We start from the raw sequence: 21,735 nt of genomic DNA on the forward strand, positions 1-21,735 counted from the left end.
TCTCAGTGTAGCTTTCAAAGTCATTCCCACTTCTTAAGAACAGCCAGCATCAATATAAACAATAAGCATGTTAATAATAATGGTCACATTAGTCATTATTATTATACCTTAGCCACTGATAATTTCATTTTCTTTTCTTCATGCACCGCAACTGGTTTTTCATGCCTCACCTGCCATGAAAATAAACCAAAGTAAATATAGCATTCCAAATCAATGCATACAGATGTGGTTTTCTGCAGCTTAGAGACAGGCAACTGAGCCTTAAAATATGCCAGCCATAGTCCCACAGGGGTCTTCTCTGTCTTCTCTAATTTATAAAGCCCAGTGCTTTTATACATTGCATTTGTAACTGAATAATCACAGCCCATTAAAACCAACTTTCCCACTACCATTTTTTTTTCACTACCATCTTTTTAAGTGCATTTCCCTGCACATATATGTTGGACAAATTTTACTATTATACTTTTTTTTAAAAATGAAGTAGGCAGTTATCACTTAGTGAAGTCACAAATTATAAGAAAGTTTATTTTAAATGATATAATGACTTTCCACTACTGTATCTCTCTGATAAGAACAGACGGCAGTGAGAAAGCATACTAAATATAAAAATCTGCTTGGTTAGCTACCTCTGTGTTCTTACACAAAAGACAGAAAAAGGTACTCCTTATTACTACCACTATGTCTCTGGTGGGTTCTGTGACCCCAAAGGCCCTGCATCTGTTGCTTATCTTGGTGAGGTGGGCTCTACCCAGAAGGGCTTGGTGCCCCATCTGGGAACAAGAGCTAGAGTGTTCTACAGAATAAAGTAAAAGGAACTTAGAGCTAGCTCCCCCTGAGTTAGAAGTAAGGACTGGGGAGAGAGAGAAAGAGAGAGAGAGAATGGCCGGGCAAGACCACAGACTGGAGGTGCTAATGTGTGGTGAAGCCTCAGGTGACTGGTGTCCAGGGGTGATGTCCACTATTCAATTTGAAATAGCATCTCGGTGATGTAAACTGTGCCTGTCACTTACCTTCTTCAAACTCCTCAAATTTACAGGGGTCCTGTGAGTAGTTGGGTCATTTTAGTAGAAATTGCAGAACTGTACTGAATTCAAGGTCTTATTAAACAAAGTGGGAACTGGGGTGGCAAGCAGCACATAATGAAACTCTGAAACTGACTTAGTTCGATGGAGGAGGGAGCCAGACAAAGCAACGACCACCACAAGATGCCATGGACATCTGCAGAGAACATAGGACATGCTCTCTAGGTTGCCACAAAGCACGGAATGTGCATTTGAACCAATCTTATTTATATCTGAAGGAATAGAGAGAACCTAGTGGACATCAGCTGCCACAAATAAAAATAACAAAGTTTGAAGTAACAGCCATAAAAGCTATAGTTTATTGAGTGCCTACTATATGCCAGGCACTTCACACTGTTTATTTCTGAACACTAAGCTACTGACTTCTTCATTCATATTCCGTTAATTTTTTAAAAAGATTTTATTTATTTATTTGAGAGCGAGCGAGCGCATGCATGCACAAGCATGGGGAGAGGTGGGGGGGAAGGGAGAGGGGGAGAATTTCAAGTAGACTCAATGCTGGGCACGGAGCCCCTATTAGGGGCTCAACCCTACTACCCTGAGATCAGGACCTGGCCAAAATCAAGAGTCGGCGCTCAACTGACTGAGCCACCCAGGTGCCCCTCCTATTACTTTAGATTTTTCATGATAGATCATGCATGCATGTATTTTTTAAATGAACTGCAAATAGCATACATGAACCTGAAACTCTCACTTCCCAGAAGCTAAGATTTGGTTTGCTCATTGTGTTTCGTTTTCATTTTACTCATCATTATTATAAATATATAACAGCCTTTTTTGATTTGGGCTTCTTCATGAATAAAGATGAAGCATTTATTTTTTATTTTTTTTTAATTTATTTATTTATGATAGTCACAGAGAGAGAGAGAGAGAGAGGCAGAGACACAGGCAGAGGGAGAAGCAGGCTCCATGCACCGGGAGCCCGACGTGGGATTCGATCCCGGGTCTCCAGGATCGCGCCCTGGGCCAAAGGCAGGCGCCAAACCGCTGCGCCACCCAGGGATCCCAAGATGAAGCATTTAAAGCATTCACATTACCTTCCACCTTCTCTCTCTCCCTCACATGCGTAGGTGTTTTTTAATTTGCAAATGTTTAGCTTATATCATAGTTGCCTTTATTATCATTTCAAAATATGTCAACATCTGTATTTTGACTTGTTTACTCCCTGCTGTGAAAAATGGGAAATTTATTTAGTCTTTTTTTCCCCAACACTCCTCTCTCTCAACCTCCCAGTTTTTGGAAGGAATGTTACTTTTACAATGTTAAAGTCTATAGGATTGTTCTCAAACTATAATTAAGTGCCCCAAACTTTATCTACACTGATTCTAAAAAGTGAAATGTGTTTTTGCAAATATTATTTACTATAGGACCAAGTAGTGTACTTGGCTTCATAGGGACAGAAATGTAAAACTGTAACTAAGCTTTGCCACTGAAAGGAGGCTCTTCCCAGTACTGGTCTAATGTGACAACTTTTAATTTTTCTAGCTCCCCTTACTTCTGAGTCACACTGACTTTCTTTTTCTTTTTTTTCACACTGACTTTCTCCTTCTTGTGTCCATATCATCCTGCATATTGGATTCTTTCTGTGTTTGGTTAGAGTATTTCTTGAGTAATTACTTTTTGACAAGTTCCAAGTATAATAAACTTTCCGAGTTTTTCCATATTCAAAAATATCTTTATTTTTCTTACATACTCAGTTGAGACTTCAGTTGGATATAAGAATTAGGGTTCAAGAATTTTTCCTTTTGAAAACTTTGCTTTATTTTCCTGCAGCAATCAGTAATGCTGATGAGAAAAGTAGTTTCCTTGGTTTTGTTCTGTTATAGATAAAGTGTCTTTGTCACTTTTTAATTCTTAGAGACCTAAAATTTCACCAGGATGTACCTGTTTTCATCAATTCTAAGACATATTCTGTGTCCCACCCAGTGTTTTAACAGCTTTGAAATTGAGATGGCTTACAACTGGTGTGCACATCACAATTCAATAGGCTGCAGTTTTGCCTTGCTAGTGGTACACAAAATTAAAATGTCTTACCACCATTGACATCTGAGATTTGATAAAGTACAATAGATACTCTGCTTTTCTTTTGAATCCTGCTCAGCACTTGATGGGCCCTTCCATCTGACTTTGCTTTAGTTTATGGAAATTTTCTTCTATTTACTTCCATTGTACCTGTCTTGCTTCCTGAAAACTCTATTAGAAAGGTATTAGACCTCCTGCTTGGATCCATCCTCCATATTTTAACTTTTCTCATAATTTCTGTCTGCCATTTTGCACTATTTTCTAAGTGACATTGTTCACTTAGTCTTCCAAATTATTTTTTTAAAAGATCTTATTTATTTATTTGAGAGAGAAAAAGAAAGAGTGAGCACACACAAGCGGTGGCAGGGGCAGAGGGAGAGGAAGAGGGAGAGGGAGAGAGAGAGAATCTCAAGCTGACTCTGTGCTAAGCACCCAACCCAACGTGGGACTCAATCTCACAACCCTGAGATCATGACCTGGGCCGAAATCAAGAGTCAGACACTTAACCAACTGAGCCACGCAGGGGTCCTTATCTTCCAGGTTATTAATTGGGTTTTCAGCTGTGTCAATTCTATTATTCAGCCATTGCTGTCTTCTTGTTGCTGTTGCTGTTATTGTTACTTCCAAGAAATTATTCTTTCCCTGAGACAGTTCCTTTCTCACAGCTGTCTGTCCTTCCTTAATGGAGAAGTTTCTCATGAATGTTTCCCAAAATATATTTATGTTAAAAATGTCTTTTAAGTTCTTGCCTGTCCCCTGAGTTAACCATTTCCTATAGAGCCAATGCTGTTTGTTCTCTTTCTTCTTTCACTCACTAAATATTTGCTGAATTCCTACTGTGTGATGGGAAACTTCTAGGAACCGAAGATACAATAAAAAGCAGAACAGGGCTGAAGTAGAAGGCACATATTTGAGATGCATTATAAAAGAGGTAGAACTTAGGGCACTCTTTGAATAAGAAGGAAACTGCTCATAATTGCTTATTTGGGCAACTAGATGGACAATAGAACCATTCGCCAAGAAAAGAAAAAATAATTGGAATAGGGCAATTTTGTGTGCTAGCATTATTTTCTTATTTAATGAAAAATAATTTGGTAAGTTCAGATTCTAATACTTTGAGTTTGAGAAACCCATATGGCACATTCAAATGAGGACATCCAGGGACACCTGGGTGGTTCAGTGGTTGAACGTTTGGCTTCAGCTCAGGGTGTGATCCTGGGTCCTGGGACGAAGTCCCACATCGGGCCCCCTGCAAGGAGCCTGCTTCTCCCTCTGCCTATGTCTCTGCCCCTCTCTCTGTGTCTCTCATGAGTAAATCAATAAAATTAAAAAACAAACAAATGAGGACATATAATAGGCAACTGGGACAAGGGCTTGGAATCTGGAATTTGGGCATGGGGTTCATCCTAGAGATATAATTTGGAGTCACCAATAATTTGGCTGAAGCTGAAGACTTGGAGAAGGCCATTCATAAAGTTTAGAGAGAGAAAAGCAGAAGGTCTGGGATAGAAGCCTGTGTGCAGGGGTGACTGACCTGCAGTTCTGACTTATTCTTCACTGACAGGGACTTCCCAAACCTGGACCCTACCCCCCTGCTGTTACCTTAGTTCTCTAAACTCTTAATTCTCACTCCATCAGTCCTCACAGTCCTGGAGGGCCCTAGGGTGGCCTTAGAACTACCCAGATAAATAAATGTTCCTTTAATTGTTGATGCACTGTCTCAAACTCCCTACAAGAAACCACCAACTACTGCTACCAACACTGTGACTCAGTCTTCTCAAAGCCCATGTGACAGGAAGCTAGACCAATAACAGCAATTTAATTAAAACAACAAAAGCCTTTGTTATTATTAGCCCTTCTTGGATTCAAAAAAGTGAGGAACATCACAGTGGCATATACACTTTTTAGAATCTTCCCACCTATTTGTTCTCAAAGAGCACAATCCACTCGAACAGCCTCTCATCCCCAGGCAGAAGGAGAGTGAGTTGACTGTCATTTGGTCAATAATGGACCAAGGAAATCACCTGTGTGGCTCAGTGGTTGAGAGTCTGCCTTTGGCTCAGGTCGTGATCCCAGGGTCCTGGGATCAAGTCCTGCACTGGGCTCCCCACAGGGATCCTGCTTCTCCCTCTGCCTATGTCTCTGCCTCTCTCTGTGTGTCTGTCATGAATAAATAAATAAAATCTTAAAAAAAAAAAAAGAATTCCAAGCTTTGGAGGGCACCTGACAGCAGACCAGTGGGGAAAGAATTAACCCAAATTATAAAAAGTAAACCATAAAAAGTCAGGAAAACAATTTGGTAAAACAAAATAAGTTCCCATGTAGAAAGACATTTGAATTTATTTACTTCACTATATTCAAAGTCATATCCACAACTGAAAATTTATTAAAAAGACTCTGTGTTTAAATTCACATATAGTAAACATGAGTTTCAATTTTTCAAGGCTCCCTTTTCCTGCCTCTCATATAATGATCAACTCTGTAATAACTAAAGATAAGACTGTTGCTAAAGCATATCTTCTCTAAAGCAAATAATTATTCAATCTCTCCAAAAGACAATATTTCTACAATGACGAAGATAGCTTCTCTTTTCATTAAAAAAAAAAAAAGAAGCACCATATGTAGACTAGAGTGTTTGCTCTCCAGTTTAAGTTGAACTTTCAACTTTACTACAGCATGTTAGATTGAATCCTGGCTTTGTCCACATTAAACTGTCATTTTGTTTTGTCAGCTGCTGGCATTCCACTTTCTCTGGAATATGCATGCTGGTCTTTATGTGGCTACTTCATTGACAGGTGCAAAGACTGGACTGCTAAACAATACATAGAGGTGAAAATGAATGATTATATTAATATAAAAGTAGATAACTTCCAAAGTAGGAAAATGTAAATTGAATAATTATGAAAATAACCAAAAATTGTGATTAGAAAGAATTTATTAAAAGTAGTTCTTGGTTTCTTTTGAATTTGTGCACATAACCAAAAAAATCATAAAATTAAGAAATAAGGTTCATTTATAACAAAGGTTATAATGCTAGTTTGTTTTCCATTTTAAGCACTGAAGCATGTTAAAAATATGTTAATCTTCTAAATTAGGAATCAATAGCCAAGGTCTATAATAACAGAAGGCATGCAATTATGTTTATTAATCACCATAAGACTAACCATATTCCTGATCATATCCACTTTCTCCTTTTCTTGTCAATGAAAGAATCATTACATTCTCCTCTTTCTCCTAATTTCCACAAATTTCTCTCTTCTCAAACTTTGGCCATTCTTTCTGGACTTTACTGTCTTCTTGCCTCTCTCTCCTTTAAACCATTAAATATATTACTATCAAAACAATCTTTCTAACTCACCATGAAGTAAGATAATCTTTTGTCTCTAAAATTTCATTAATCTTGACTTTTACATTAACATTTCTTTTCTTTTTACCTTCTATGTCAAGCAACTATTGTTTAAACACCAGAGTGTATCTGTGGGTCCTGGTTGGTGGTGGGGAGGGGTGAAGAGGGAGTACAAACATGTGAAGAGGGCAGAAGGAGCCTGTGTGCTGACAATTTGGAGAAAAGAGACTGGAGAATTAGGAACATTGAAATAAAATATGAGGCTACATGCAAGCAAGCATTAATCATTGAATAAGCCAAAAGTAAAAACAAAACATTTAATGACATATATCACCAGTGAATTTTCTTCTAACAAAATTGTTAAGCTAGGGAATTCTTTTAAAAATAGGATAAGTCTTCATCTGATGTGCCCCAAGGGTGCCAATTCATGTCTTCCAGGGGGCTCTCAAACATCTTGGTGGATGATGGAACTACAAAGCCCTACAGAACCCAGACTGATCTGAACTATATGCAAATCTCAAGACAAAAGTCTATGTGGGTTTGGCCTCCTCCTCTGGTTCCATATCATCCTAGACTTTACATACACACCTTTTATCAAACTAATCTAAAAAATTTGTAACCAAAACTCTTCCATGATGGAAATGTCTTTATTAAAGATGATGAAGCCATTGCTTATAATACCAAGAGGGTAGAAACAACATCTCTGGAAGGTATTGTTAAATTGACAGAGATTAGTTAAGTAAATTATGCTACCTCCATGGAGTAAAATACACAATTGATTATATGTATTGAATGATGTTCCCATATATTTATGTGTGTGTGCAAATCTGCATCAAGATTTGTCTGAGGGCAGCGCCGGTGGCTCAACGGTTTAACGCTGCCTGCAGCCCAGGGTGTGATCCTGGAGACCCGGGATCAAGTCCCACATCAGGCTCCCTGCACGGTGCCTGCTTCTCCCTCTGCCTGTGTCTCTGCCTCTCTCTCTCTCTAGCTGTGTCTCTATGAATAAATAAATAAAATCTTAAAAAAAAAAAAAAGATTTGTCTGAAAACAGGACGCCTGGGTGGCTCAGTGGTTGAGCACCTGCCTTCCGCCCAGGGCATGATCTCAGAGTCCCGGGATCGAGTCCCATACCGGGCTCCCTGCATGGAGCCTGTTTCTCTCTCTCTCTCTCTCTCTCTCTCTCTTTCATGAATAAATAAATAAAATCTTTAAAAAAAAGATTTGTCTGAAAGGATGGTCACAAGGAGTTTTTAACAATTACCTCTGGGTGACAGGATTCTTTTTTACTTTCTTCTTTGACATTTTAAAAATACTTTTCTTTTTTTAAGATTTTATTTATTTATTCATGAGAGACACAGAGAAAGAAGAAGAAATACAGGCAGAGGGAGAAGCAGGCTTCCTGCAAGGAGCCTGATGTGGGACTCGATCCCAGGACCCTGGGATCACAACCTGAGCCAAAGGCAGATGCTCAACCACTGAGTCACCAGGCACCTCTTTTCTTTGACATTTCTTTACTGAGAAAATTCTGTAGAAGTATGAGTGTTTTATAAAAAAAGATTCAGGCTTCTGGCATCCCACATAAGAAGAAAAAAAAGCCACTGCCATACTAATTACTAGAAAAATCCAGATACACTACAAAGTCACAACTTGTTTTGGACCCATTAGAAGACTGAGGTCACAACTAGGCAACATGAATTCCAAAGAGGAGCAAGACCTTCCAATGGAAGATGATGCATGAATAGTCTCATCTACAGCAGAAGCAGTATCATGTCAATTGCAACACAAGCAGATAAAAAAAATAAACTAAAATGTAAAGAACCACTGAAGAACAAGTACAGGTTAACAGAGCAGTCTGAACTAGCTGGGGTGACATGTTATAAGGGGGGGTTCACACTCACCCTCAGCTTTTTACCTCATGTCCTACCAGAAGCTCATGAGGATAACTGAGAGCAGGGCAGGACACTTATTGATAGTGCAGACTTCAGGAGGGTATCAGCTCATGCTAAGAGAAAAAGTACCTTCCCTGAGACAGAAGAAAAGTCTTAAATCCCTTGAAAAAGGGAAACAAACTCTCTGGCCAATCAGACTCAAAGAACGTGATTGATGGAGAAGTGTAAGACACCAAGTTCCACCCACTTCTCCCAGGGCATTCCTTTCTAGGAAAGAAAAACTTTCAACTGCTGGGGAGGGCAGCAAAGCTTCTTGCTTACAGAGCATAAGTGAAGACATATTCTGGTAAGGGGAAACAATTAAAGAAACATTTTTCTTCCCTGTAAGCAATTGTCCTGGGCCTTAGAGTTTAATAATACCAAGTAGAGGTTCCTACTATTGCAGAAGGGACAGGAAACTTCTGCCCAAGGCCACTTTCAGATCAAGCAGAAGTAAACCACCACAGGGAGGAGGGGCAAGAATCCTGAGAGAGCCCACTTCTGAGACCCAAGTACACAGCAATCCGCAAAGACTGATCTGGATTAGAACAAGAGAGGACCTTCTCTGCCTCACTTGCAGAACACCAAACAATAGCTGCCTACTACTGAGGAAGGGTAGCATCAAGAGAAAGACCTCTGTGGCACAAGTGGACAGGTTTCTGCTGAAGTTGAGGGTGCAGCAGCACACGGACAAAAGTACTCTCTTTCTCTCATTCCCACTCCAAGCACGTATCCCTGCAAATGGAACATCATGACTGCTGTCAAGAAGAACCACAGCAACCACCAAACTCAACTCAGCTTCTAGCTAGACTGGCTGAACTCCTTACAATAATAATCTGATATAAGAAGATGCATGCTGTTTCCAGATGTGCATACTGTTTACTTCACTTTGTACTAGTCTATACATGATGTTTGGTATTTAATCAAAAATTATGAGGCAGACAAAAAAAGCAAGGAAAAAAGAACCTATTGTCGGGAGATAAAGCCATCAACAGAATTGGATTCAAAGATGACTTAGATCTTGGAACTATCAGATGGAGAGTTTAAAATAACTATAACTAACTATAATTAAAATGTTAAAGAAACTAGGAGAAAAGGTAAACAACATGGATGATAATAGTGAATTTCAGCAGAGAGATGAAAAAAATAGATACATACACATATATATGTAAAAAATCCAATGAAAATACTAGGAATGAAAAAGAGAACACTAAAAATCTGATGACTCATTCCTCAGATTCAATACACCTAAGGAAAATAATTAGTGAATTTGAAGGTATGAAAAAGAAATTCTCCTAACTGAAACACAAAGAGGAAAAAATAGTTCAAAATTGGTGAGCAGGACATCCAAGAGTTGTGGCACAGTATCAGTCTAGCATATGTGTAATTGGAGTTGCAAGAGGAGAAGGGAGAGAGAGAATGGGGTAAACGAGATAATTGGAGATATTGTTCAGAGGTTAATCAAAGACAAACCACAAGTTCAAGAAGCTCAATCAAAGGACAGAGAAAGAATGCATTTCCAGAAGACCTGCACTTGAAAAAAAGAAGTTCTTCAGGAAGAGAGAATGTGATACCAGATGGAAATGTAGATCTCTTAGATCTACATTAAGAATGAAAAGTTCCAGGGGGATGACTGAATGGCTCAGTTGGTAAAGCATGCGACTCTTGATCTCAGGGTTGTGAGTTCATGCCCCACATTGGATTGGGAGCCTACTTTAGGAAAAAAAAGATTAAAAAATAAAAGTTCTGGGGATCCCTGGGTGGCTCAGTGGTTTGGCACCTGCCTTCAGCCTGGGGTGTGATCCTGGTGTCCTGGGATTGAGTCCCGTATTGGGCTCCCTGCATGGAGCCTGCTTCTCCCTCTGCCCATGTCTCTGCCCCTCTGTGTGTATGTGTGTGTCTCTCATGAATAAATAAATAATTTTTTTTAAAAATCAAAAAATAAAAAATAAGAGCTCCAGAAATGGTATAAGTGAAAGTGTCAAATGCATTTGCATTTGACAAATCTTGCTGTGACAAATTATATCAGTTTTTTTATATGAAAACATATTAAAGTTGAAAAGGAGACATTTGAAGCAAGATGAATGGCCAGACCTGAGTTTCATAACTTTTTGGAGGGCACTTAAGAAATACTATCTTCACCACTGAGACTAACTATGCAGTAGAAAATTGCCAAAGGTTCCTAAAAATTGCAGTGACTTCTTATTGATCTTTTACCAATTGGTTATTTGGATGCTTCAGTATGAAATCTTTTTTCAATTGCTTTCCTAATACTTATTCTCCTTAGCTCTTCCAATGGTTGTATAAAAATCTGTTTATAAAACTCTTTATTAAAGTCTTTCTAATCTTAACATAAGTAATTAACTTAAAATATGTTTATGCCTTATTTCATGAAAACCATTAGAAATAGGGCAGCCCCGGTGGCCCAGCAGTTTAGCCCCCCCTTCAGCCCAGGGTGTGATCCTGGAGACCCGGATTGAGTCCCTCGTCAGGTTCCCGGCATGGAGCCTGCTTCTCCCTCTGCCTGTGTCTCTGCCTCTCTCTCTCTCTCTCTCTCTTTCTGTGTGTGTGTGTGTCTGTCATGAATAAACAAATAAAAAATCTGAAAAAAAAAAAAAGAAAACCATTAGAAATACTATGTATCTTCATCAGATTTACATTCTAGGCGGTGTCCATTCAGGCTCGTGTCATTCAATTCTGGGGACATGAAGAGACCTGTGTAGCTCAGTCAGTTAAGCAGCTAACTCTTGGTTTCAGCTCAGGTCATGATCTCAGGGTCCTGGGATCAAGCCCGATGTCAGGATCCATGCTCAGTGGGGAGTCTGTTTGAGGATTCTCTCTCTTCCTCTCCCTCTGCCCCTACCCCTGCTCATGTTCTCTCTCCCTCTCTCTAAAATAAATAAACAAATCTTTTAAAAAAAATTCTGGTGGCATGAAACTGAATATGGGCTCACCATATGTATACTTTTAGCCAATGGATTGATTGAACTCCATAACACTTCGTGGCATTGGTTGTAGGTAACTACTTCTTGTGGTATATTAAATTATATTACATTCAGATATCCTCATATATATATTCATATATTCAACAGAGGTATGATTCCCACCTTGAAATTGGTGAAGAAGGTCTTCAAGCTATTTTCAGATTTTTAAAAGTCTAAATGAAAGTACCTTGATTCTCTAATAAAGTTGCATATCTTAACAATCCTTAAGAACTCTTTGGATTTGGCTGGCATTAAATCAATTCCGTGAAATATCACTGGTTATCTAAGATTGATTAGATATGCAAGGTAAGAGGGTAAGAGTAATATGTACTAAATGAATAAATAAGGGAAAAAATAACTTTAATTTGTTCCTTTTTTTATGGACAAGCAGAGACTACAGGAAAAGAAAACAAAGGGATATTAAATGAAGTAAAGTTCAAGTACCATCCTCCATGAAATTATATTCCTTCCGAAGAAAAAAATTGATGTATTGTAAAATCATCCTCAGGGTGTGAGGACAAAGCTGGGACTGTGGACACTGGGCCTCAAATGGTCAGGGCTGTAGAAACTGACAAGTTAGTAGAGTTAGATCTAAAGGGGGAGGCCAATATTCCAATGCCCAGTGTTCAGGGGCGTGCAGCTACCTCAGGCTTGGCTCTGGCCAGCATCCATACTGCAGCAGTCCCGTGGTAATAAGTTCTATGACAGAATTCATGGCACCAAGTAGCAGAATTTGTACATGCAATAATGGCAGTTAGAATGAGTGACAGCATGTCAAAAGTTCATGAGAGTAAGACCCAAGTCCAGGAAGTATCAGGACTCTGGCTAAATGACCTAGTGTTCAAGACTGGCCTCAACTTCCAGTGGGAACTGGAGAGAAATCCACAGCTGAAACCCAAGCAAAGGAATAAAGCAACACCATGCATGGAGGGGCAAGATGGCTGCTCTGTGGGTACCTGAATGTCAAGGATGATACGTCTGTTACCATGAGGGTGATATTACATGTGGTCAGGACCTAGCAACTGCCCTGCCTGAGAGTGCCTAAGGAAGAATAAAAATTGATACAGATGTCAAATTTATTTTTTCTGGATTCCCACAATTGTATCTTAGATCCTTAATTAAGTTATATTAAAATATCATAAACTCTACAAATAAAATGCCATCACTGTTCCTCAAGAACATAACAAGAAGACAAAGCATTAAAACCCATTATGTGATCTATAGATCTATAAAGAACTTCTTAAACTCAACAGCAAAGAAACAAACAATCCAATCATGAAATGGGCAAAAGACATGAACAGAAATCTCACAGAGGAAGACATAGACATGGCCAACACGCACATGAGAAAATGCTCTGCATCACTTGCCATCAGGGAAATACAAATCAAAACCACAATGAGATACCACCTCACACCAGTGAGAATGGGGAAAATTAACAAGGCAGGAAACCACAAAAGTTGGAGAGGATGCGGAGAAAAGGGAACCCTCCTGCACTGTTGGTGGGAATGTGAACTGGTGCAGCCACTCTGGAAAACTGTGTGGAGGTTCCTCAAAGAGTTAAAAATAGACCTGCCCTACGGCCCAGCAATTGCACTGCTGGGGATTTACCCCAAAGATTCAGATGCAATGAAACGCCAGGACACCTGCACCCCGATGTTTCTAGCAGCAATGTCCACAATAGCCAAACTGTGGAAGGAGCCTCGGTGTCCATCGAAAGATGAATGGATAAAGAAGATGTGGTCTATGTATACAATGGAATATTCCTCAGCCATTAGAAATGACAAATACCCACCATTTGCTTCAACGTGGATGGAACTGGAGGGTATTATGCTGAGTGAAGTAAGTCAATCGGAGAAGGACAAACAATATATGTTCTCATTCATTTGAGGAATATAAATAATAGTGAAAGGGAATATAAGGGAAGGGAGAAGGAATGGGTGGGAAATATCAGGAAGGGAGACAGAACATGAGACACTCCTAACTCTGGGAAACGAACTAGGGGTGGTGGAAGGGGAGGAGGGCGGGGGGTGGGGGTGAATGGGTGACGGGCACTGAGGGGGGCACTTGACGGGATGAGCACTGGGTGTTATTCTGTATGTTGGTAAATTGAACACCAATAAAAAATAAATTTATTTAAAAAAAGAAAAAAGAGAAAAAAAAAAAACCATTATGTGGGTAGCCCGGGTAGCTCAGCGGTTTAGCGCTGCCTTCAGCCCAGGGTGTGATCCTGGAGACCCGGGATCAAGCCCCATGTCAGGCTCCCTGCAGGGAACCTGCTTCTCCCTCTGCCTGTGTCTTTGCCTCTCTCTGTGTCTCTCATGAATAAATAAATGAAATCTTTAAAAAATAAAAATAAAAAAAATAAAACCCATATGTGGTTCTTTTTTTTTAAGCTTTATCAATATTATTTCATTGATTATTCCATTTCTCCTCGTCGTAGCCTTTCTTACCCTTGTTGAACGAAAAGTTCTAGGCTATATACAATTCAGAAAAGGGCCCAATATTGTAGGACCATATGGTCTTCTCCAACCCATCGGCGATGCACTAAAACTTTTTACACAGGAACCCCTACGACCCCTCACATCCTCTATATCTATATCCTAGCACCAATCCTAGCCCTACCACTAGCCCTTACCATATGAATCCCCCTTCCCATACCTTATCCTTATTTATTTATTCATGATAGAGAGAGAGAGAGGCAGAGACACAGGCAGAGGGAGAAACAGGCTCCATGCCGGGAACCGACGCGGGACTGGATCCCGGGACTCCAGGATCGCGCCCTGGGCCAAAGGCAGGCGTCAAACCGCTGAGCCACCCAGAGATCCCCCATCATGTGATTCTTATCTAAAAACATTTTTGCTTTGTGCAACAAAAATTGAATATGATTTTCGCTAAGATCTTTTCAGTCCCAAATATACTGAAAGTATTTAATTTATCATTGAACTACTCAGAATAAGACAATGTAGAAAGTAAAAGCCACTTTCAGTTGACTTCTATATATAATATAACTCAGCTTGCCAATTTTGGAGAGCATAATCTACAGATGAATTCATCTTAGTGGCAAATGAAAATTTTGATTTTGAAATAAAACAAGTATAGAGTATATGATTCTAATAATCCATACATTGTAAAGCTATTTGATGAAAGATCTAGTACAATATGGAAAACTCTTTTGTGTGAACAAAGTCTCTCCAAATACAATGAGTATCCTTTGACAGCCTCTGAAGATCATGCACATGCGCAGGATGATCCTATCTTTGGATCAAACAGCCATCCACTCTGGCCAGATCCACAATGACAAAATGCAGGCTTTCCCATGTTGCTCTGCAGGACTCTTAACTGCCTGCCCTACCAAGCAAAGCCAAGATTAAAAAGAATGAAATAATGAAACAATAAACAGATTATATTATTTTCTTCTCTGGTGATGTTTATTTCAAGCTTCATGTGGAATTTAATCAAATAAGAGGCTTGCATAGGAGGACAACGGTCAATTTCAGAAAGAAAGATTTTTTCCCCTCACCTACCTAGCCTATAATCCTATAACAATCATTCTCTATTTTATAATAATATTTTTATTAAATCACTAGCTTGCAGGGTGAATGTGATCATAATTGCAAGACTATTGCGAAAATATTTTACCTGACAATTTTTAAATGTGAAAAGAATAATGGTCTAGAGTTTTTATTGAAGTCGTCTATGCTGTACAAATTGCTTTGTAGTGAGTGAACTTTAAGGATGCGGACGCGATTGACTTTGTCCATGTCCCATTTCCCACACAGACAGTCCTAATGCTTTCTCCACATCTAAGCACACACCATATGTTCTATCAGCATAGACCAGGTTACCCCATGGAAGCTCAGAAGTCTTCCAGGGAAGCATTTACTGGGTGCAACCTTAATTAACTAATTACCCTGGGGAGGGGGGAGGAGAGAGGTTTGCAAAAACCCCTGGGAATCCAATCTAACCTTGTTACGTGAAACTTTCGTATTTGAAATGTTTCACAGATATCAAAAAATAAACTTTACACAAAACACTGTGCAAACACAAATTTTATGTTGTGAAATCTTTCATAAATAGAAATCAAACAGCAATGTTCCTATCATGCTTTTCAGACTGGCTAAACACCCAGTTTATCACTGTGTACTCCACTATGTGAAGCACGTGTGCTGTTCCCACCGAATGACACAGATTTCAAAAAAATAAGTATGATTAATTAGATAAGATAAATGACTGATGTAAAAAGTTCCTTCGGCGAGCTCTCTGTTTGGTCATTTACATGCGATACATGTCGCAAAACCCTTTAAAGACAATTTTTAAGAAGTCCAGCTATGTCAATGTCATGAAAGATTTAAAAAAGAAAAAAGAGGAAAATTAAAGTCAGTGTGCATAATGCATCAAGTTAATCTGCCGTGAAGACGGTGCCGCATGGAAAGGTCAGATATAAGGGGGCACTTCTATGGAAATTACTAACAATGAAAATGTATATGATAGTGTTAATGGCGACCTAGAAAAATATACTTCAGTTTTAAATGGAGTCAATTAATAGAAATATGTGCACACCAGCTTATGTCACCTCCCCCCTCCTCTCGTCTAATTTTTACTTACGGTTAAACATTAACTTCTGAGTCTCTCCAGCCGACAACACACACTGTGAGGCTTTGGCAACATCAAAATAACAATCCTATATGGTCAGAAGGGGAGACTCTGACTCTAACAGAACAACCCACTGAACTGGCACCTCTGAGAGATCCTATCAGCCCTGTCTCTCCTTTACGATGCATCTTCTGTGACTGAGGACAAGTGGTTATTTCTGCCCCTTGTGGCTGTGAACTTGGAAGCTCAAATTTCAGCTGGAAATCGAGAACCCTGGAGTTTTTTAAATCTGCCATTGTAGGGTTTAGTTAGGGCCTGGGGCAGCTCCCCGTGCTGCTCTGATCTTGGGGTTCTGCTGCTCAGTCCCACACACCTCCCCTGCTCTGCAGTCCTCCCGTCATCCTCTCAGAGCCTGAGACCCCAGACTCTGCCCACCCCTCCACTCCCCACAGCCAAGGGACCTGATTTCATGGCAGCTGATGGAACCTTCTGGAACAGGGCACAGCCTCAGCCATATGCTCCCTAAGTCTGAGGCTGACACTAGAACCCCTCCCTCAGTCCGGCTGACCTGTCCGCCAGGTCAGCCGACAGCATTGCACACTCAGCCTCGGGGCTAGATTTCGTTTTGTTCAGTTTTTTTTTGTTGTTGTTGTTCTTTGGTGAACAAAAAACAAAAACAAAGTAACCCCCCCCCCCCACACACACACAAACAAATGGATAAACAAAAAACTTCCCTAAGAACTGCATTCTAAACATCTTCCTTCTAGAACCTAGGCGCTGGTTGGTCACGCACCAAATTCTGCCCTCCCCCCCCCCCCTTAACATTCTCCTCCTTTGGAAATTACGCTGGTTTCCAGTTGTCTATACTTCCTGATTGGAAGTGGAAATGCTTTCAGAAGAGAATGCTTTATCTCAGCCCCTGGGGGCTACACCAGGGCCTCTCTTCTCTACCTGCTGGCTTGCTCCTCTGCTGGGGAGGAGGAGCCATGAGCCTTGCCCAGTGGGTGGTGGGCATGAGGGGTCTGTACCTTTGCATTTGAAACAAGGATGACACAGGCAGCATGATCCTGCTCTGCTCCTCCTGCCCAAAGTGTGAGAGAGGCAGACTCTGCCCCCACAGGAGGAGGAGGAAGAACAAGGCGAGGTGCAGGAGCCAGGCAGAGGAGTACGGGAAGGGCTACATGTTGGCTCCATGTATCACCAGGGGGCTTCTAAGCTTTCTAAAAATCAACATGGAAAAAGAGTTTTGACGAGTTATACAATTCACGGTGCCCACAGGCCAGATCAGTTGCTCAGAGAACTACAATTCCTGTAGCTCACAGCAGAAGCAAGGTCTCCACAGGAACATTCTAAAGGGCAGGGTTGTGTCATGCACGATGATGAGCAGAGCTTTAGCGGTGTCCACACACCAAGTCAACGTTGATTTGACTGTCAGAGAGCTACCTCTTAACATGCTCTCTTATACAGACCAGTAATGCTGCCTCGGGTCCAGTAAAAAGCAATTCTGATTATTTGGGGGGGATGATGGGTTGGGAGAGTATTAGCATATCATTCATGCACACGTGTCTCTGGTGATGTGAGTTCATACAGTTGTCAACTGAGAATACTATGAGAAAATGGACTATATGGCTGCATGACCCTCAGGGGATTTTCAGTATGTTGATTCTTCTTCTCTTGTTTATTCATGAGAGACACATAGAGAGAGGCAGAGACACAGGCAGAGGGAGAAGCAGACTCCATCCCACGCCCCCGAGATCATGACCCTCTGAGCCACCCAAGTGCCCTTTTCAGTAAGCTGGACTGGTCCTGGGCAGTAATGAGTTAGGAATTATACACCCTAGAAAGTGCTTGGAACATGGCTTTTCTGTCTTGCTAATTTAATAGAGAGCCACTGAGCCTTAGTGGCTAAGCTAAATTAAACATCAACTTGTGGATAATGGTGGCATCCTCTTGGGCAGTCAGGGGGACCCAACAAGAACACCTTGGTGTAGAGACCTCCCTGCCCAGCTCAGGCATAGAGAGTAGGGGAACCTGATGTATGAGATGGTCGGCCTTGCTGACGTTGGCCTTGAGGTCACAATAGTGCTAACACAGTAGGGGCCCTGTGTGGACACGGGTGTCCTAGGGTGGGGTCAGAGGACTGGTTCTTACCGAGGGATGCTCTTCCTTTGCAGATTTCTTTGGTGTCTTAACTATCTTGGTCTTAACAGTCGCTACAGTGAGGGAGGGTGAGTGTAACCTTGAAATGGCTCTATTTCTGGATGGAATCCTGGGCTGTGAGGGCCACGGAGACAAAGCGGTCTCTTTCACTTTGACTGGTTTCAGGCTCTGGCACACAAAGAGAAGGGGCTTTGTTATTCTCACTTCACTCTTCAGATTCGCATCCCTTTCTTTTCCTCCCTTGAGGGGGCATTGCATGGTCAAGTTTTCAGCCCCAAAGGGCGTAGATCTGTTCCTTTGCCCAGTCCCACACTCCTTTTTTGGCCCGATTTAATGTGTAGGCTGGGTCTGTTTTTCCACCCCTCCCACTGATGCCACTGTACTAAGAAAAACATACCAACAGATCAGGGTTTTCTGGAAGCACCTGGAAAGGAGGGAGTGGGGTGAAGCGGCAGCTTGAGTACTGTATCTTATTTGTAAGAAGCTAGGGGAATAAAAGGTTGGAGTGAAGGGACAGGAACCCAAGGAGATAGGGTATGAACCTAACTAGGGCTTAGTGCACCAGGATGACACCTGCCCCTCTCCCTCAGCTGGGCATCCCTTCTTTGTTGGTTTATACCGTCTCGTGGACCTCAGCCATCGGGATCCTGGACTCCGATCCACACTTTTAAACATTTTCTTCTTCAAAAATCAGATTTTGGAAAGTGAAAAGTCTCAGGACAGTATGTATACATTCTTCAACCCAGATGTCAGATTAAGACTGGCATAGAATAAAAGAAGAAAAAAAAAATTTAAATGCAAACCTTGCTGCCTGAGCTGTCCAACTTTTTCCTTATTTCCATGTCCTCCTTCTGTTTATTAATCTGTGAAATTGAAGGCACATATCATTTGTTATCATTTGCAAATATTTTAAAAAGGAGAATTTTTCTATTAAACTTCCTCAAGCAATGAAAGAATAGAATTATAAACCACTTAACTACTAACACTATTATGAGAACATAAATTATACTGTTGAATATGAATTAGAAGAGAAAATAAATTTGTGCCAAGAAAAAAGCAATTGAAAGAGGTGAACAGAAAGAAATAAAATTATGTTTAAAGTCATTAGCATTTGTTCATTGTTTTAAGCATAATAAGGATTATAGAGAAACATACATTGTTTGCTTTTGTGGTAATAATTCATCTCATATTATAATGATAGCTGTAAATCCCAGGTCATATAAAAGTTTTGGAGAAATTTCAGATAATTCAATAGCCAGACTTCAATAGCATAATGATGAAATTTTGATTTAAAGAGTCAATCCTAGTTTTCAGGCATGAAAGGCTTTTTTCCCCTCCTAACCCCATAAGAGGCTTTTGATGATATCTATATAATTGAGATATAATCAATATATAACATTATATTAGTTTCAGGTCTACAACATAATAATTCAAAATTTGTATATGTTGCAAAATGATGGCCACAATAAATCTAGTTAACATCCACCACCATAAATACAGTTTTTTTTTTGTGATGGGAACTTTTAAGATTTATTTTCTTAGCAATTTTCAAATCTATAATACAGTATTATTAAATATGGTCACTGTGTTGTACATTACATCCCCATGACTATTTATTTTATAACTGGAAATTTGTATCTTTTGATCACCTTCAGCCATTTCACCCACTTCCCAACCCACCTCTGGCAACCACCAATTCACTCTCTAAGTTCATTTTTCTGTTTTTTCTTTTTTTTCAGATTCAACATATAAGTGAGATTATACTGTATTTGTCTTTCTCCAACTTACTTCACTTCATATAATGTCCTTAAGATTCATCCATCTTGTGCACACGTCAATAATATTAAGCTGTTTTCATCATATGAATCTATGACTATTGCCAGTTATTCTAACTGGATAACCTTATGAAATTAAACAATTGTGAGGTACACCTCTAATCATTAATCTCACTGACACGACTATTTTAAAATTTTTCTCTCACCTACAGATAGAGCAGAATTCAACAGAAGGCAGTTCTGCCTCATGAAATCTTGAGGTCTAGGAGAATAGTAACTGAAGTCCATGAAGCATTGCATTAAGGAAGAACTGGGCAGGTGTGCTAAGAGCAAGGAGAATGTACAAAGCTTGGATTTGTTTTAAATGCAGTGGGACACCAATGAAAAATTTTAAGTGTGTGAGAGGGATGTGTTTGTGATATGATAATATTTACATTATGAAGTCATAATTTGGGGGGAATTATATTTCTGGTCACAACTAAGTAACTGCTATGAAGCCAACCCTCCCACAGATGAGAGCTAGACATATTTTTTTAACTTCTGGAAAAAATTTTTTTTTAAATTACCTGAAGACAATGGCTTTTAACTTAATAGCAATGCTCAATCTGTCTGGGTGGAGGAACTGAAACTATGATGGAAAACTTGAAGCCTTTCAGGATTGCTGAAGACACTGTTAGGGCAACCATAGCTAGTGAAAGTCCCAAGGCAAGGAAATCCCAAAGAAAGCCAGACTGCGGAGCCTTCAACTTTGTACATAAATTTTGCCCAAATCCTTAGCAGATGCTGGAATCACGCTTGGCAGTAAAGCTAATGCTCAAAGATTGAATTGAAATTTGAGCTCCCACCCACCGCATGTGAGGCAGAGCTTGCAGTCTGAATCAAGTTAAGTGATTTTTTTTTTTTTAAGTAGGCTCCACACCCAACCTGAAGCTCAATGCAGGGCTTGAACTCACACCCTGAGATCACTACTTGAGCTGAGATCAAAAGTCAGACATTTAACCTACTGAGCCACTTAGGTGTCCCTAACTGCCTGATTTTTAAAAATGACACATAATGTTCATAATGCCTGTAAAATCCCCAAAATGCTCAACATACAAATGTGTGTTGCTGATCTATGCTCACGTGAAAAGACTATTAATGTGGACTGACAGTGAGATAGGTAGCTCAAAAGTAGTGGAATGAGGTCTCTGAAGTGCTGAAGGAATGGAAAAAAGTCAAAAACTGTTAACTCAGATTTGTACTGACAGAAAATATCTTTCAAGATTGAAGGGAAGAGAAAGATATTTTCAGGTAAAGGAAAAATAGAAGGATTGTGTCACCAGGATAAACATTAAAGGAAGCTCCTCAGACTGAAGAAAAATGATCCCAGGGAGAACATCCAATCTTTAGGAAGGAATTCAGAACATCGGAAATGGTCAATATGTAAGACTATTTTGTCTTAATCTTTCAAATACATATAACTGCTTAAAGCAAAAATCGTAGACATAAATAAAATACATAAAACAATATTTCTATATTTTACGTGAAACTGTCCTAAATTAACCTTAAGTAAACTGTAAAAGGTTATGGATGTAAATTGTAATTGCTAGAGCAACCACTAAGAGATAGGCAAAAAAGCCAAAATGATAATAAATTAAATTGGAATTCTACTATATATTAAAGGGACAGCAAGAAGAAGAAGAAGAAGAAGAAGAAGAAGAAGAACAACAACAACAACAACAGAGGAAAGACAACAATGAAAAAATCCGGATAGGACACCCAAAAAGCAAATAATAAAATGGTACACTTAAAGCTAATTCTATCAATAATAACATTGAGTGTTGATAGACTGAACAGTCTAGT

The 21,735-nt window shown here is 39.8% G+C and overlaps 1 protein-coding gene across 1 annotated transcript in view; it reads right to left on the reverse strand.

Annotated features, from left to right (window-relative positions):
- The window catches only part of C2H10orf67 (chromosome 2 C10orf67 homolog), a 140,567-nt gene that overhangs the window by 28,499 nt on the left and 90,333 nt on the right, over nucleotides 1-21,735 (reverse strand). The window contains exons 8-10 of the mRNA XM_072745131.1: nucleotides 18,922-18,981; nucleotides 18,110-18,286; nucleotides 108-170 (exon numbers count right to left, since the gene is read on the reverse strand). Of these exons, the coding sequence (XP_072601232.1) occupies nucleotides 108-170; nucleotides 18,110-18,286; nucleotides 18,922-18,981 (300 nt within the window). The remainder of the gene's footprint in view (nucleotides 1-107; nucleotides 171-18,109; nucleotides 18,287-18,921; nucleotides 18,982-21,735) is intronic.

The sequence above is a fragment of the Vulpes vulpes genome, chromosome 2 (assembly GCF_048418805.1).
Source record: "Vulpes vulpes isolate BD-2025 chromosome 2, VulVul3, whole genome shotgun sequence".
Classification (NCBI taxonomy): Eukaryota; Metazoa; Chordata; class Mammalia; order Carnivora; family Canidae; genus Vulpes; species Vulpes vulpes.